Source organism: Anomaloglossus baeobatrachus, chromosome 5 (genome assembly GCF_048569485.1).
Source record: "Anomaloglossus baeobatrachus isolate aAnoBae1 chromosome 5, aAnoBae1.hap1, whole genome shotgun sequence".
Taxonomy (NCBI): Eukaryota; Metazoa; Chordata; class Amphibia; order Anura; family Aromobatidae; genus Anomaloglossus; species Anomaloglossus baeobatrachus.
In genome coordinates this window covers 399410173-399428063 of record NC_134357.1, presented here as the reverse complement: position 1 = coordinate 399428063, position 17891 = coordinate 399410173, and the positions used below count along the sequence as shown (strand labels likewise).

The window sequence follows — 17891 nt, the reverse complement described above, 5'->3', positions numbered from 1 at the left end:
AATTCCTCATGAATTTACTTAATTAACTGATTAAACTGTCATGTGTTTTAAAATTCCCTGTTGGATTAGTCAAAATTTAGTAGCACACTTGAAAATTTTTTTTTTTTATTTTATTAAAAATAATTGATTAAAATGACATGTCAATATCATTACCTACATGTATCAAATAATATTTCGAGTAATTTTTAGCCAAATGTCATTGCAAAAACACAGAATTATAATTTAAATATAGATGACAATGACTTAAAATATAATTATTCAGAAATATTATTTGGTTTTGTGTGAATGTCTAAACATGTTTTTGAATGAAGAATATCTAAATAAATTATATTTCATCCTAAGTATTTGACCAACATAATTGTGTTAAATTGTATATTAAATTTCGCAAACATTATTTAAATTAATGTGTGCAGATTTATGGAGAATGTTGCAAGTGACATATTTGTTAATTTTCCCCAGTTGACTTGGTAAAAAGGCGTTGGCGTTCAGCCCGTGATCAGTACCGAAGGGAGTACAACCCTATGCCATCCTCATCCAGCCAAGGCCGCAAACGCAGATATGTCTACTATGAACAAATAAGCTTCCTAGCACCCATCTTAGAAGTTACACAGTAAGTTTTTTTTTTTTTTGAAAAAAAAAAAAAAAAAAAAAACCCCTGAAGAAAATTGGACAAACATAAATGTTAAGATTGTAATATGTTTTTACATTTCTTATAGAACGGAGGATAATCTTGACGAATCTGATGATGAACCAACAGCAGGTCCCTCTGCTACAGCCACCTCAGCATCAGAACAAGAACCTGCCAGAGAAGACATTGAAATTCCTGAGACTCAACAAGATGCAGCAACTGAATCACATGAGGGTGGGACAGAGAGTGCACTAACCAACACCCAAGGCTCATCAACGCAACAAACAACCACACCAGCTACACAATCAACACAAACAAATGTACTTCCACGTTTTGCACCACAACCTCTACGTGCAAGAAGAATCCGCAGACCTGAGGAAATGAGATCCTTACCGGAAATAATTGACACACGCATTATTCACATAATGAACACTTTAATTCCAGAAACAGATGCCGAGCGTTTTTGTCGCTCTTTATCAACTAGCTTAACCAAAATTCCTTCAGATAGACAGGAACGTGTAAGAGCTGCTATGCTGACCCTACTGTCAGCTAGTCAGGCAGAACAGGAACCAGTGAGAGTGTATGAGGCCATAGAAAATTGGCGTACCATTATGCAACAACATACAGTCCCAAACACAACAGACAATCAAAACACAATTTCAACACAAACAACAATGGCAACTGTAATAGTCAATAATCCACTATTACAACAATCTGGACAACCTTCAATGGCTTCAAGTACGTTATTCCCAACACCAATTAGACAAGGGTATGTTGCAACCAATACTGGTGCCTTAAGCACAGTACAAAGTGCTACCTCTCAGCAACCATTGAACTATATGAATTTACAACCAACTCAAACTACTAGTTACTTTACTCAACCCACAAATATTGGTGGTTTACCTAATTTGTTTCCAGGTTCAACATACCCACAATCATTCATGATGCCTCATTATCCAATCTCAACTATGTTACCTACACCACACTTACAAACCTCAGTCAACTATCCTCAAGGTCAACAACATACACACACACAATACCCAGTTACCCATGTAGATCCACAGGTCTACTCAACCACAGGCAATGTGTTGGGACAAACCAGCATGCAACAGACTGTTCCACACACTACTGTAGCTAGTAATAGGAATGTTGTTCAGCAAACAACTGTTTCCATTCCTGAAAATACCATTTCTGAGGCCACACAAAACAACATACTCAGCAACACTCAGGTAACTTCACTAGAAGATCTTGTTGACTTGTGATGCACATTTTTGCTAATCTTAACAATCAAACAACAAATCTGATGAATGTGTCAAAATGTTAAAAAAGAGGGATTTCCAAAAATGTGCAAACTCAGAGTTGAAAAGATTTTAAAAAAATGTGTGATTATACTTAGTGACGGATCACATATATGTTTTATGGCCTTTATGTTTGAAAATGTATTAACACAGTTTTACCCAACCAATTTGATGGTTAGATTAGTTCTAATATTCTGAAAACACAGCTTAGAATTTTTTGGTCTATGTCAATGTCCAACATGATAGCAACTTAATTGGCCGACATTTTTGAACATTGTAAGCAATGCACACATTTTCTTTACAATGACTCTTGTATGTAAAGTATATTTTGTATGTTATGAAGATTAGCATTAAAATTTTCGTTTTGAAAAATTTAACACAAAATGAACAATATGTACATTTTTAATGTGGATGTGAAAAAATAACATCCTTAATTTATGGATTAATATGCTTATTCGTAATAAAAGATTATGTTTTTGAAGAAAAAAAGCATGTTTTTTTTGGATATTTAATAATAATATAGGATTTTTTCAATAGACGATTAACATTATTAATGTTGTAAGTTACAAATAAGTTTACTAAAACATGATATTAACACAGAAATGTACATACACATACATACAACATTCAGGAAACCATGTTGCTAACAGAAATGTCAGTTTCTGAATAACGCATTTCCCCTTTAATACTTGTTTGATTTAAGCTCAGAGATGTTGAGAAAAATTAACCAAGTACCTATAATAAAATAATTTTATATTTTTATCAACAAAAAACCATCACAATCTTAACAATCATCACTATTATTATTATCATCAAAACAATTAAAGTAATCAGTAAATAAATTTCTAATTTGTAAACCAGATGTCACGGAATTATGAGACATAGGTTCACCTGTGGGATTAACAACATGGTTTATCTGAAATTCATCATCCACATAAGTTCCTCCTTCATGTATCCGACAGTAATTGTGAAGCACAATGGTAGCCTTGAGTACAGATGTGACAAAGGTTGGCTGCAACTGAATCGTTGTCTGATAAATGCGCCATTTGTTAGCTAAAATACCAAATGCACACTCCACATAACGTCTTGCTTTAGTTAGCCGATTATTAAAGTACTGTTTCCTGTCATCAATGGATCTCCTTGGATATGGTCGCATAACATGTTTGGATAATGCAAATCCTGCATCTGCTACCATCACATATGGTGCCAACGGTCCAGATGTACCAGGTAGGGCAACTGGAGGGGGGATCAATAATGAATTTTCTTGCAGGCGTTGGGCTAATCTGGATGAACGGAAAATACGGGCATCTGAGGCACTACCATAGGCCCCAATGTCTGCATAAATAAATCGGTATTCTGTGTCAACCAATGCCAAAATAACAACGGAAAAAAACTTATGAAAATTGAAATAACGTGACCCAGAGTTTGGTGGCTTTTTAACTCTGAAATGCTTGCCATCCAAAGCTCCTATGCAGTTAGGAAAGTCAACAGAGTCCTTGAAGCCCTTAGAGATTTTCAACCAATCTTCTCTGTTTGGCTGAGGCATCATTTGTTCTTTTAAATGTTGCCATATCATGTCGCATGTGTGACGTACTATAACGGCAATGGTTGATCTCCCCAACAAAAAATCAAAATGTAAAGCACTAAAAGATTGACCAGTCGCCAAGAATCTATGAAAACAAGACAAAGAATGATTTACAATTAACACTATTTTTTTTTAAATTAAAACAATCATAAGAAAACACAAACATTGAATCAAAAATGAGATTACATCAATAAGGATCAATTACACATTTCACTGTGAAAAATAACACATTTACACAAATGACAAAAAAAACAAATATATTACCTCAGAGTCACCATAAATCTCTCCTCTGGGGAAATGGAAAGCCGCATCCAAGTGTCCTGATGTTGCAAATGAGGTCGTAAAATATTTAGTAAGTAATCAAAACTCTCAACTGACAACCGGCAGTATGAAAAAAACTTATCTGGGAAATTCCGTAACTCAAAAAATAAAGTATGGAAATGACCATGCATAGGCCGCATCATCATTAGTGGATGCACCCACAATCTGGTTCTTCTTACATTATCATAATGCAACATGTGCCGTCTAACGCCAAAACGACGAGATATAATCCAACATAAAAACACTAAGGCCTCCGTGGATAATGGCATTGCCACAATTTTGTCTCAACACATAGGTGCTCCAAGACATAATACAAGCAGGAAAGAGCTTATAGTTAACTTATATTTATGTCCTAATCACATACACCTATGTGTCATTTAATTCCAAGTAATCACCATTATCTCAATGTGTGAAACATGTGAAACACGCACAAAAAACGGACTGCACACGGAACACACACTGACGTATTTCACGCACAGGAAAACGCACACACGTACACACGTATGACACACGATATGCATACGGACACCACACGGAGGGGAAAAACGGACTGCAAATACGGAACACGGACACAAAAAACGGACTACACCAAACGTACGTTTTTTACACGTGAGTGTGGCAGAGGCCTAAAACAGGCACAGAAAAAGACTTGGGTGTATGGGTGGATGGTAAACTTCACTTTAGTGGACAGTGTCAGGCAACTGCTGCCAGGGCTAATAAAATAATGGGATGTATTAAAAGAGGTATAAGTGTTCATGAAAAAAATATAGTTCTACCTCTGTACAAGTCACTAGTGCGACCGCACTTAGAATACTGTGTACAATTCTGGTCACCGATATATAAGAAGGACATAGCTGAACTGGAGAGGGTGCAGAGAAGAGCCACCAAGATTATTAGAGGAATGGGGGGGCTGCAATACCAAGACAGGTTATTAAACTTGGGGTTATTTAGTCTGGAAAAACGAAGGCTTAGGGGGGATCTAATCACAATGTATAAATATATGAGGGGACAGTACAGAGACCTTTCCAAAGATCTCTTTACACCTAGGCCTGCGACTGGAACACGGGGGCATCCGCTACGTCTTGAGGAAAGAAGGTTTAATCATAATCACAGACGAGGATTCTTTACTGTACGAGCAGTGAGACTATGGAACTCTCTGCCGCATGATGTTGTAATGAGTGATTCACTACTAACATTTAAGCAGAGCCTGGACGCCTTTCTTGAAAAATTTAATATTACCAGTTATGTATATTAGATTTTATGACAGGGTGTTGATCCATGGAACTAGTCTGATTGCCGGATGTGGAGTCAGGAAGGAAATTTTTTCCCCATTGGAACTTGTTTGTTACATTGGGGTTTTTTTGTTTTTTTTTTGTTTTTTTTTTTGTTTTCCTCTGGATCAACATGTTAGGCTACAGGTTGAACTAGATGGACTTAGAGTCTCCCTTCAACCTTAAAAACTATGATACTATGATACTAAGGCTTTGTAGTCATCCCTTGACGAGAGGCATTTTGCTTAAACGTTACGAAACATTTTTATTAAACCGGGAACGGGACAGGACCAGGTCCTTCCATTTTCCCACCCAAGCAAACCTAAACCTTGATGCTGCCTCTAAAACAGGTCAGCACCCCTTTTCCCCAGTCGAGGAATCGGATCAGGTCCGGGTGTTGCCCACACGGGCCGGGTAAAAAGTTCCTTACCCGGCAGTCTCTCAGAGGCCCCACGTCCAAGGAACCCTTGGCCCGGAGGGTTGTCATGGGTCTGCATGGTGACGCGACCTCGGCCTCCTCTGCCGCAGGCCCTTCCTCCAACCAGCCTCTCCGGAGACTGTAGGAAGGGAAAGGTGGTCCGGGATTATTTACAAACCCAACAGTTATTGGGTGACCTGCAAGTTCTCGGCCATGTTCATTTTAACGGGATAAACGAAGGGGATCAAATAAAGTCCCAACGGAGACGGGCAGTATGGTAGCCGGGAACCGCTACCTCTTAACATCTTTCTTTGTCTTTAAACAGCAATCTCGTGGTGCAGCTGCCGTTGCTACCACTCCCAGTACAGGGCACGGACTCCATGCTCCCCTTTCTGCTCAGGAGCCAGGCTCACTCGGATGCCCCCGGCGCCGGCTACGACAGGACTCTCATACTGCCGTGGGGCCCATTGCTCAGTGGCCTGCTCCTCCTCTCTGCATGGGCACTCCGGCTGCTCCACAGCCGGGACGGGGTACCTGGGAGTGACTAATGTCGCTGCTGCGGTCGACTTCTGGGCGAGGATTGCCTCCATTGCGACCGGGCGGACTGCAGGAGCCGTCGTCTTCTCTGTTGCGGCCATGCTCGGGGCCGGATTGGATGTCGTCGGTGGTGCTGGGGCGATGGTGACGGTAAGGCCTGAGGGCCCAGTGGCTGGGTTCTCCCCCGTAGATGGTTCGGACTCCGCTGCCTCGGACTGGGGCAGCGGGTCGGTTGGGATGTTGGCTGCGGGCACGGGCAATGAGGGAAATGGTGTGGCGGATGGGAGCAGGCCAGGCCCCTCAGCCGGGACGGCCGGTTTCTGGGGACCATAGGGGCGTGGGTCAGTGCTTACCTGCTCCTTCGAGATCATCTCCACTTCGCGCGACCGGACGGCTGCAGCCATGCCCTTCATCTCCGACGCCCACTTCGCCAGCATGAAGTGGGCTTGGGCCTGGATACTCCGACACATCCTGCCGCGTTGGTGTCCAGGAATGGGTTTCTGCAGAGTCCTGGCGTCCCTGCACTTATCAACCGCGGTTACATCAGCTCTTCCCGCTTCTCCCCCTCTTGGTCTTTTCGCGGCACTTGCTTTTTTTTCTCTCTAGTTTCGTTTTCCGACCGCACGCTTTGCTGCTCGGCTGTGTTCCCAAGGAACGGGGCTTCGGCTTTTCGCACCCTTTCTGCAGGGAAGAAGACACTGGCGGGAATCTTCACGCCAAAAGATGGTGGCAAGATGTTTGCATCGGATCACCGCTGACTTCACTTCAAGGCGCACTTCACTAGATAATTGAATAGGTAAGTATCCTGTTCGTGACGCCAGAAGAGTCGATGTGTACCGCCCCGCGCTCGGCCGCAGCCGAGCCGCTCGGATCTGGGCTCGTTGGTGGGTGGCTCGAGCACCTCCGGACCCGGGGTCACTTCGCTCTGAAAGGGGATGCTGGCACTTTTGGTGGGGGTTAGGTAGGTGCATGGCTGGAGCCTCGCTTGAGTTCGTGACGCCACCCATGGGATGTGGTGAAGGTAGACACCACCGCTGCAGTTACGGGGCACCCGGGGGAGATGTTTATGCAGCCAGATGTTAACCCCTCCGTGGGCAGGGGTGATGGCCCCGAGAGCCGTTGGGGATAGCTGGGCGGTGCAGGGCGACGTGCGCGGCCGGAGGGCACTGTTGTACTCACTGTTATTGACACACACAAGTCACTGGTAAACCAACTTGATGGTGGTCGGTGCCCGCAGCCGGCTGCAGTCGGGTCTCCCACCCGGATGTTGGTCTCTGCCTTTCTCCTGCACCGTGTTGTGTAGGTGTAGACTGCCTGCACTTCAGCGACGGGAGTCCGCTCACCGGCTTTGTGTATGTCGGGAGAGCCCGTTTGCCCGCAGACGCTGGCCCGTGGAATCTCTCTGCCTGTGCGGTGGCTTTCTATCCCCCTCAGTGGGCTGTTGTGTTCAGTCAGGACTTGGGTGGGAAAGGACCTATAGTCCAGACCGCAATCAGTTAATTAACTCAGTCCAGTGGATTCTGGACCTCGTTTCAGGATCTGAGTACCCCCCTTTGGGCTCCGGTTTCCGAGTCGGTTCCCCGGGTCGGTTCCGGTGGGCAACTACCCTGTCCCGGTCCACCACTGTTCCACCGAGCCATCTTCCCGGCTCCTGCAGGCTGAGGCCACCGCTTGCCTCCTAGTCAAAGGTGCCCGGGCTCCAACCCCGGCACCTGTCAGACTTCTTCACTCCAATTCACTCCACTCTACTCACTCATCTGACAACTAACTTGTGTTTTCCTGCCTCAGGCCCTCTGAACTCCTCGGTGGGCGTGCCAATCGCCTGGCTCCGCCCCCCTGGTGTGTCCATCAAGCACTGTGGGAGGTGACTAGGGTTTTTGTGGTTGGCTGATGACTCCTTTTTAGGGGACAGGTGTTGTGCGGGGCTCTAACTGTGACTACCTGGCTAGTCCAGGGCGTCACACATGCAGGTGCATGTAGGTGCAGTCTCTAGTTCAGACAGGTGCAGCTGGGACGGCTGATGTAGACTGGATGGCTGCTTCAGGCAGGCAGGGAGGATACAGTAGATACTGACATGTATGGAAAGACGAGCACAAGTACTGGTAATGGACACAAGAGACACGGGACCTGACAACTAGCTAGCAAGCAGACAGTCAAATTCTGGGTAATTGTGCACTGGCCCTTTAAGAGCAAGGAAGGTGTGCATGCATGTGCGCTAAGTGCACTCCCTGGGGACTGTGTGGCATGCGCAGGCCCCAGAAGCAGCAGGGGAGTGCACGGACTTCCGTGGAAAGGCGGGGGAGCGCGCAGTCTGGCTGCGCTGGTGAGTATGTCAGTGGCCAGGACACCAGCCTTACACTCTCATTTTGGACGAGTCTCAGACAAGTGGAAGAAGTGAGAGTGCAGAAGCTTGGTGGGGGCCGCGGATTGACTATAAGGCTCATGTAGTATAGAATAGAATTGTCATGAGAGACCAGAGAGACCCGGCACTAATATACAGAGTATGGTTCAATGCAGAAGTGTTAATACTAGTCATGCATATGTCTTTTCAATAGAGTTGTTTCTGTTGTATAAGTTGTTGAAATCATAAATACAGCTGAACAGGTAAAGTAAGGATATAATATGCAGCAACATACTGAAATATCGTACCTATCTTACTATACTATTGGAAAATTAGTGATAAAAATAATAGTACAGCTAATAAGTAGGGCTGAGCAAACCCGGACTGTAAAAGTCCGGATTCGCAAGGATTCAAAGTTGCCCGGGTGCCGGACCCGGGATTCCAGGTGTTTGATCCAGTTCCGGCACTCGATAAAATAAAGAAAGAAAATAAGAATGAAGCAAGAGCTTCTTACTTACCCAGGCTCCGGCCTGGCTGTACGCTGCTCCTGCTGCCTCCCTGTGCCGCTCATTTCATATGCACAGCTTTCCCCGCCCACTGGCCGGCCTGCCTGGTGTCTGTGATTGGTGCAGCCAGACGTGTCCCCAGCCTTTGTGACAGCGTCTAACTGCTTCCGCTCACAGACGCTGTCTGCGGGTCATCGCCGGCGCGACTCATCCTAGGCCTCCCGGTGCACTATTCATGCATCGGGAGGCGCAGGCTGGGCAGGGGGGAAAACATCGCCGGCGTAGTTCATTCTGGACTGCCTGCTTCATGAAGCAGGCCGCTCAGGCTGAACGGAGGAGTACACATCGCAGGCGCAGCTCATCCTGAGTGTCCTGCTTCATGAATCAGGCCGCTCAGGCTGAGCAGACCAGGACACATTACAGGCTGCATTTTGAACATCCCCCTATCACGTAACAGATTACGTCATATCTGGAAGGAGCCTATACATTCTAGCATCTATCGTCACTTTTAGTGCAAGATCTAGACCCACACAGCTCCAGAAGTGGAAGTGCGACCCGGTAGCAGCTTGCCGCCATGACACGGAGCATGGGTGCGTACACCACGCACGCTCCTATCCCCCTATCCCTTCCACCAGCATTTTTAATCACCGGATTCTGGTTCACATAGACTTATATGGGTACCAGATTCCGGACCGGATCCGGATTTTTTAAGAAAATGAGAATAACCACTTTTTTGCAAGTCCGCTCAGCTCTGCTAATAAGTCATCTCCAGGCCCAGCAAGAACCTCTCTCTTCTTCTGAATAGCAGTAATTCACTGTGGCATCGTTTTTAAGTAATTCTCTAGAAATATTGGCTATGTATAATATGGCCTCCTGTGGTTTCTGATAATTTGATGGAAGAGCTACCAAACCCTCAGTAGCTCGGTCTACCTCGTCCCAGAGATGCGCTATAGCTTTATGGTTTGGACTCTGTAAAGGGTAGAGAAACAAGGAAAACTGGTTGTCACATTCCAGGAACTAATCCATTACTATACAACCATTGTGGTAAATTCTAATTTGAAAAGAATATGTGTTTCTCATACAGTGAATCAAAAAAGTCCGTGGAGCCTCTGTTAGGAGTCTCAACACAGAAACCAGCCAGATATCCCTCCGGGAAGGACCTAGCCAAGGAGTGGCTCTTTTTAGGAGACCACCATAACCACCATATTAAGTGGCCCTTTAAGTCAATATCCAACTTTTTGACAAGTTTAAAGATATGACAAGGGAAACACAAGCGCCAAGTATCCAACCACAGACAGCTGTTTCGGGGTGTTGCCCCTCATCAGTGTGGAGTAGGATTCTGGCCAGGTGGGAGCAATGCCTAGTTGACCAACAAGACAAAACAATCACTGATTTCGGGGAGACCAGCCAGAGAAAACACTGCCGGCAGCCAGCGAGGGCGCACAACACAGTGAAAAACTAGGTGCATTGCCACCTGGGAAATATGCAAATCAAAAAACTCCGTGGAGCCTCTGTTAGGAGTCTCGACACAGAAACCAGCCAGATATCCCTCCGGGAAGGACCCAGCCAAGGAGTGGCTCTTTTTAGGAGACCACCATAACCACCACACTAATGAGGGGTTGAAGCTGAAGAAAATTATTGAGATTAGTTTGACTTTAATTATCATCATTTTAAAGTCTACAGTGAGTTCAGCTAATGTCTCTCTTCATATAAGAATTATAGACTGTAGATATGGATCACTTATAATCATAATGATTTATTTTGGTTTTCCAATATGTCCATAAAAAAATGTTATCTTTCCATGATTTTATGGTAAGCGGTCCAGAAAAAAAATCAATTTGGCAAATCTGTTTGGTGCTCTAAGAACAATCACAATTTTCTAGAAAGAAAACTTGGTTTGGTCATAGTTCAAAATTCGAGACAATACATAATAATAATAATTATTATTATTATTATTATTATTATTTATGTCTGTGCTATATGATTACCAATAGTGATGAGCGAGTATGCTTGTTACTACTCGGTACTCGCACGAGTATCACTGTACTCGGGCTACTCGGCGGGTACCGAGTAATTTCGCGATACTCGTGCTGTACTCGTGGTCTTCATCCCTGCATGTTGGCACTCTTTTGAGAGCCAGCTCTCATGCAGGGATTGGCTGGCAGACCAGTGCAATGCCACAGCCCTGTTAGTTGTGGAATTGCAGTGATTGGCCAGCCTGCACAGCGTGACCGAGCCTTTATACCGGCGGGCGCGCTGTGCTCTGCACACAGCCATCTCATATTCCCTGCTTTCCCCACCCACAGGCGCCTATGATTGGTTGCAGTGAGACACGCCCCCACGCTGAGTGACAGGTGTCTCACTGCACCCAATCACAGCAGCCGGTGGGCGTGTCTATACTGTGCAGTAAAATAAATAAATAAATAATTAAAAAAAACGGCGTGCGGTCCCCCCCAATTTTAATACCAGCCAGATAAAGCCACACAGCTGAAGGCTGGTATTCTCAGGATGGGGAGCCCCACGTTATGGGGAGCCCCCCAGCCTAACAATATCAGTCAGCAGCCGCCCAGAATTGCCGCATACATTATATGCGACAGATCTGGGACTGTACCCGGCTCTTCCCGATTTACCCTAGTGCGTTGGCAAATCGGGGTAATACGGAGTTAATGGCAGCCCATAGCTGCCACTAAATCCTAGATTAATCATGTCAGGCGTCTCCCCGAGATACCTTCCATGATTAATCTGTAAATTACAGTTAAAAAACACACACACCCGAAAAATCCTTTATTAGAAATAAAAAACAATAACAAAGTCCCTCATCACCAATTTATTAACCCCGACAAACCCTGCATGTCCGGCGTAATCCACGGACCTCCAGCGTCGCGTCCAGCTCTGCTGCATGCAGGTGACAGGAGCTGCAGAATACACCGCCGCTCCGGTCAGCTTCACACAGCAACTGAGGTGAGTAGCGCGATCAGCTGCTGTCAGTCAGGTAACTCACGGCCACCGCTGGATCCAGCGGTGGCCGCGATTAACCTCAGTGACAGCTCATCTGATCGCGATACTCACCTCAGTTGCTGCGTGGAGCTGACCGGAGCAGCGGTGAGTAGTGCGATCAGCTGAGCTGTCACTGAGGTTACCCGCGGCCACCGCTGCATCCACCGCTGGATCCAGGTAACCTCAGTGACAGCTCAGCTGATCGCGCAGCTGTCTGCAGTTGCTGTGTGAAGCTGACAGGAGCGGCGGTTTCTTCTGCAGCTCCTGTCACCTTCATGCAGCACAGCTGGATGCGACGCTGGAGGACTGTGGAGTACGCCGGACATGGAGGGTTTGTCGGGGTTAATAAATTGGTGATGAGGGACTTTGTTAGTGTTTTTTATTTCTAATAAAGGATTTTTCGGGTGTGTGTGTTTTTTAACTGTAATTTACAGATTAATCATGGAAGGAATCTCGGGGAGACGCCTGACATGATTAATCTAGCATTTAGTGGCAGCTATGGGCTGCCATTAACTCCTTATTACCCCGATTTGCCAACGCACTAGGGTAAATCGGGAAGAGCCAGGTACAGTCCCAGAACTGTCGCATATAATTTATGCGGCAATTCTGGGCGGCTGCTGACTGATATTGTTAGGCTGGGGGGCTCCCCATAACGTGGAGCTCCCCATCCTGAGAATACCAGCCTTCAGCTGTATGGCTTTATCTGGCTGGTATTAAAATTGGGGGGACCGCACGCCGTTTTTTTAAATTATTTAATTATTTATTTCACTGCACAGTATACACACACCCACTGGCTGCTGTGTTTGGGTGCAGTGAGACACCTGTCACTCAGCGTGGGGGCGTGTCTCACTGCAACCAATCATAGGCGCCGAAAAGCAGGAAAGCAGGGAATACGAGATTGTTTAATGAGCGGCCGGCTTTTTCAAAAGAGGAAAAGCCGCCGGAGTTTAGTGAACAGCAGTGCAGCGCCGTGGCAGTGATCGGGGAACGGTAAGTAAGAGAGAGGGGGGAGAATGACCGACAGACTTTGAGAGGGGGACAGACAAGACAGAGAGAGACAGACAGAGCGAGACCGACCGACGGGAGATAGAATAAAAAAAAAAATGACAGACATAAAAACTATGAAACTATGACATCGCTAGTAAAAAGCACAAAACGTGCGTTTTGGACATCGGAGTGCCACACAATGTTTTACGTAAAATCTTTCATGTATTAATCTCAAAAAGTAACATACACCAGCTCTATCTCACTATTGGGTATGTGCCCTTAACATTTCCGCCATGAAAATTAATTTTCGTGTCATTTTGGAAGGTTTTCTGGTGAGTCCATAAAAATGGCGTAAAACTCGGACAAAATTGTTCACAGCTGTGACTTTTGAGTGATAAATGCTTCAAGGGGTCTTCCCCATGCTGTTGCCATGTCATTTGAGCACTCTTCTGAGACTTTTGTGACATTTTTAGGGTTTCTACATGCTGCCGGGGGTCATTTCAGAAAAATACTCGGGTCTCCCATAGGATAACATTGGGCTCGGTGCTCGGGCCGAGTACACGAGTATCTTGGGATGCTCAGCCCGAGCCTCGAGCACCCGAGCTTTTTAGTACTCGCTCATCACTAATTACCAAGTATTGTATAAAAGGGAAGGCACAATCCTAACCATAGTTAGACTGCAGATACCCATTCCTTATAGCTGTAACCTTGAGGTTATTACTGCACTGATCTGTTTTTAAGCGGTTCTTCAGTAAAGCTAATTGAATGGTAGACTATGTCCTTTGTAGGCGAAGCCATGGATATTTTGTGTTTCTTCATTACTTGAGCATTATCCTTGCAGGTATAGAGATAAGTGAGAAGGTCATCATAATCTTGAAAGTCTCAATATTTACTTAAAGGATTGTTCTGAAATTCATAAATTGCTTTAATTAGTTAGACGGTATGAAAAAAATTGCCAAGCTTGCAATTGGCTTCTTTTTATTATATGCTGTCATTCTCCTGCAATAACAACGTCTATTTTTTTAAAGTGTCCAGTTGGTTTCCATGGAGCTTAGCTTCCAGAAACAGGCTGAGACTGTACAGTGAGAAGCAGTAATTATATTCCATGAGAGAGAATAACTTTTAACATTCAGATCAGTTCTCTCCAGCTCATTGATTTCTATACAACAGCTGCTCACCTTCCTCCCCCTCCCATCTTCTGAAGAGATGCAGTTATAAATCATCAGCCTGTAGCTTTCAGAGCAGTTCTACTAATCACAGGCCTCTGCACTTTGTGATTGTTAAAATACACTGTTTTCTCCATGTGTAAATGTAGTAATAGCGGTGTACACTCAAGAAAAAACCACATATAGCTGAATGTGTAACAGCGGAACTTAATCTGGGCTTTATATGAGGGGCGCTCATTAAAAATTTCCCCTGACCCACTTCCTGTTGACTGAGGGCAACATAACTTGGCACAGTTATTGGTGCATCTCTACAGAGGTGCTGTACTGCCCTGGTGTTAGTCGGGCTGCTCGTATCAGGATCGTGGCTCAAGGGGGTCCGGACCTGGCTTGGCAGACACTTTGATCTGTAAAAGGGGATATTTACAGGGGAGAAGTTTGTGACGCCACCTACGGGTTGCGGTAATAAGAGTACCGCCCCTGCTGGAGGGAGTACCGGGGCAGATGGTGTGAAACAGAAAGGTGTCAGTCCCTCTGCAGGTAGGGAAGGCCCTGGACTCAGGGTGTTCGGTGGTTATTTGTGAGGACAGGGTGCAGGGGACCAGAGTACTCACTGTGGGTAGTCGTGGTGCTGGATGAGGTTTATAAAGTAGACACACACACTGTAGGTAAACCAAAGTCTGAGTGCCGCTGCGGGGAGGTACCCGGTCCCACCGGTGTTACTTAATGATCGGAGCCTGCCTCCGTGCACAGTTTTGTGTCTGTGTAGGTTACTATAGCTTGAAGCTGTAATGTCCCGTTCTTCAGCTTTTTTAAGTGAAGTCTTGCTCCTAAGGGCTGGCACTTGGGACTTCAGTGGGTTGCTTTGTTTGGAAAACCCTGTCCCCCACAGTGTGCTGATGCCCTCAGTCTCTGTGCTCTCTGGTAAGGTCCCTGAAGGTCCCCTTTCTCTGCAGGTTAATTGCCAGGACGTTGAAGCGGCTCCTGACCTAGGGTCTTGTAAACCGTCGTGCTCGGTACCGCTCAGTTCTTTTGAGTTTTCTGGTGCCGACAGTCCTCCACGACTATGTCCGTCACACCCTTGTCCAATGTCACTGCTACTGGTCCCCGACTCCTATGGTCATGGACCACCGTCTGCGACCCACTCTCGGTCCTTCTAGATACCCCGGGAGCCAACACTCCCCAGCTCCTCTCTCTTTGAGGGCTCTCACTCAACTGAACTAACTTCATCCCTCCCACCAGTCTCCCTGACCCCTAGGTGGGTGTCCCTGTTCCAGCTAGACCAACCCACTGGTGTGTCTGACAGGTCATGATGTGAGGTGTTGGTTGGGATTTGTGGTGCTGATGGAGGTGACACCGGTTTCTGGGAACTTGGAACCATGGGTGGGTAGGCCCTGCACCCTGGGGAAAGGATGCAGTTCCCTGTGGCACCCTGATGTACTTAGGGGTGCCATAGTGCCACATAGGGACACACACTTCTCCCATCTCTTTATGCAACTGTAAACCCCTTGCTTGTAGAAGTCGACAGGTTGCTCCAAAAGTCACATTGTGACTTCGTTAATTAGAGTCTCATCATCTGGAAATGCTTGCTCTTCAAAAAGCACTTCATTTAGTTTCCACCGAAGTTCGACCACATTTGAAACGACGATGTGAGTTCTTGACTATATCATATGATGGGAATCGGCACCATACCCCTCTTTCATTTCGTATTGAAACATTTTATTGGTTTTAACAAAAGCAAGAAATATATGATAGGATTTGAATCCTGATACAACACAGGGTTACAGTTCAAGTAAACATCATGAATAGAAAAGAGTACATGACCGAGTTCATGTAGAGATTCTGTTGGCAACAGTTGTAACGACTGTCAAGTAAAACAGCAAAGTATTACCGTATTTTTCGCTTTATAAGACGCACCTGATTATAAGACGCACCCCCAAATTTAATGAAGGAAAAGAGAATTTTTTTTTTAATGTTAAATGGGGTCTATCTTATAATGCCAGTGTCCCTCTAACAAATCATATAGGGTATATGTCCCTCATAGCCCCCCCATCTTAAAATTATCCCCCTTAATCTGGATATGGCCCCCTTATATTGAATATAACCCCCTTGTGATGGCACACGTTCCCCTGTGCTGCCTATGGCCCCCTATGGATTGCATACATTCCCCTGTGCTGCCTATGGTCCCCTATGGATTGCACACGTTCCCCTGTGTTAGATAGCGCCCCCATGCTGCTGCCCGTGGCCCCTATAGATCGCACAAGTTCCCCTGTGTTAGATATCGCCCCCATGGTGCTGCTCATGGCCCCTATATAATCGCACAAGTCCCCCTGTGTTAGATATCGCCCCCATGGTGCTGCCCATGGCCCCTATATAGATCGCACAAGTCCCCGTGTTAGATATCGCCCCCATAGTGCTGCCCATAGCCCCTATAGATCGCACAAGTCCCCCTGTGTTAGATATCACCCCCATAGTGCTGCCCATAGCCCCTATAGATCGCACAAGCCCCCCTGTGTTAGATATCACCCCCATAGTGCTGCCCATAGCCCCTATAGATCGCACAAGTCCCCCTGTGTTAGATATCACCCCCCTGCTGCTGCCCATAGTAAAATAAAACCCTCTTTCCTTACCTCCTCTAGCGTTTATCTCCCTCCTGTCTCCCTCCATGCTTCTCTTCCTTACTTCCTGGTTCTCAGTGCGGTCATGTGATCGGCACAGCAGACTGAGATCTCTGCCTGCCTGACCACAGTGGAGGCAGGGACACTGAGAGAAACGCTGCAGGGGGTAAGTAAAGCTTTTTTATTTTAGGATGAGCAGCAGCCTGTGGGCCAAATCTAACACAGGGGTGGGCATGTGCGATCACACTGGGACGCAGTCTCATATAATATGCACCGCTGCCCCAGCCCCTCACTGCGGTGCGATTTCAGCACCATTGGAGATGGACAGCGGCTGTGCATATTATATGAGCGGGAGCAGGAGATCAAACGCTGCCGCCGCAGCGTTCACCTGCTCCCAGCACAGCGCCCCCACCTCCCCTGGACCCTGCAGTGTACATATATATATACACCCCCCTGGCTTATAAGACGCACCCCCTACTTTCCCCCAAAATTTGGGGGAACAAAAGTGTGTCTTATAAAGCGAAAAATATGGTAATTTTCATAAGAAAAGGAAGAGAGCAGAAACTGAGAAAGGAAGGAAGGAGGAGCCATAGAGAGAAGACCACAGGGACCACCTTAGACCAAACAAGTCCACAAAAAGATAGCGAGAAGCAACTAGAGGTTATCTGCGAAGTGGACTCTACCAAGTGGTGTAAGTCATACCATAGAATGTAAGCTGAGGCCAGCCAAGAAAGATTCCCAGTGAAACCACTTTGTGGCCATGGCGGCCACGTCGTCTTAAGATTGGGCCAGTATTCTCTCCGTTCAGTAGATCACGTCCACTTCAACGATCCACTCTTCCAAAGTTGGAGGGTCTGAAGATTTCCAATGGCGAGGGATAGTAGTCTTGGCATCCTGAAAGAGATGTCTCAGCAGAAACTTTTTCTACACTTTTTTGGGCAATGGGAACATATAAGCAGAACAGCCTCAGGTTGCCTAAGCACCGCAATTCCTGAGACCTCTTGGATAGCTCTCAAAACCCCATGCCAGAAGGCCGCCAAAACTGTGCAATACTACCAGAGATGTGTCATGGTGCCTCCCTGCCCTCCACATTGTCAGCACACATCCGGGATCCCTTGGTACCATCTCTGGAAGGAAGGATGATGGGACTCTGTACCACCTCGAAACAATTTATAACTAGTCTCTTGAGATTTAGTGGCAGTTGCTGACTTGTGGAAAAAT

The 17891-nt window shown here is 46.0% G+C and overlaps 1 protein-coding gene across 1 annotated transcript; it reads left to right on the top strand.

The window, feature by feature from the left end:
- Positions 1-436: 436 nt before the first annotated feature.
- Positions 437-13786, top strand: LOC142312776 (uncharacterized). The gene is made up of 3 exons (XM_075351764.1): positions 437-610; positions 717-1708; positions 13731-13786. The coding sequence occupies exons 1-3, from the start codon at positions 522-524 to the stop codon at positions 13784-13786; spliced, it is 1137 nt and encodes a 378-aa protein (XP_075207879.1). The 5' UTR covers positions 437-521.
- The last annotated feature ends 4105 nt before the right edge of the window (positions 13787-17891 follow it).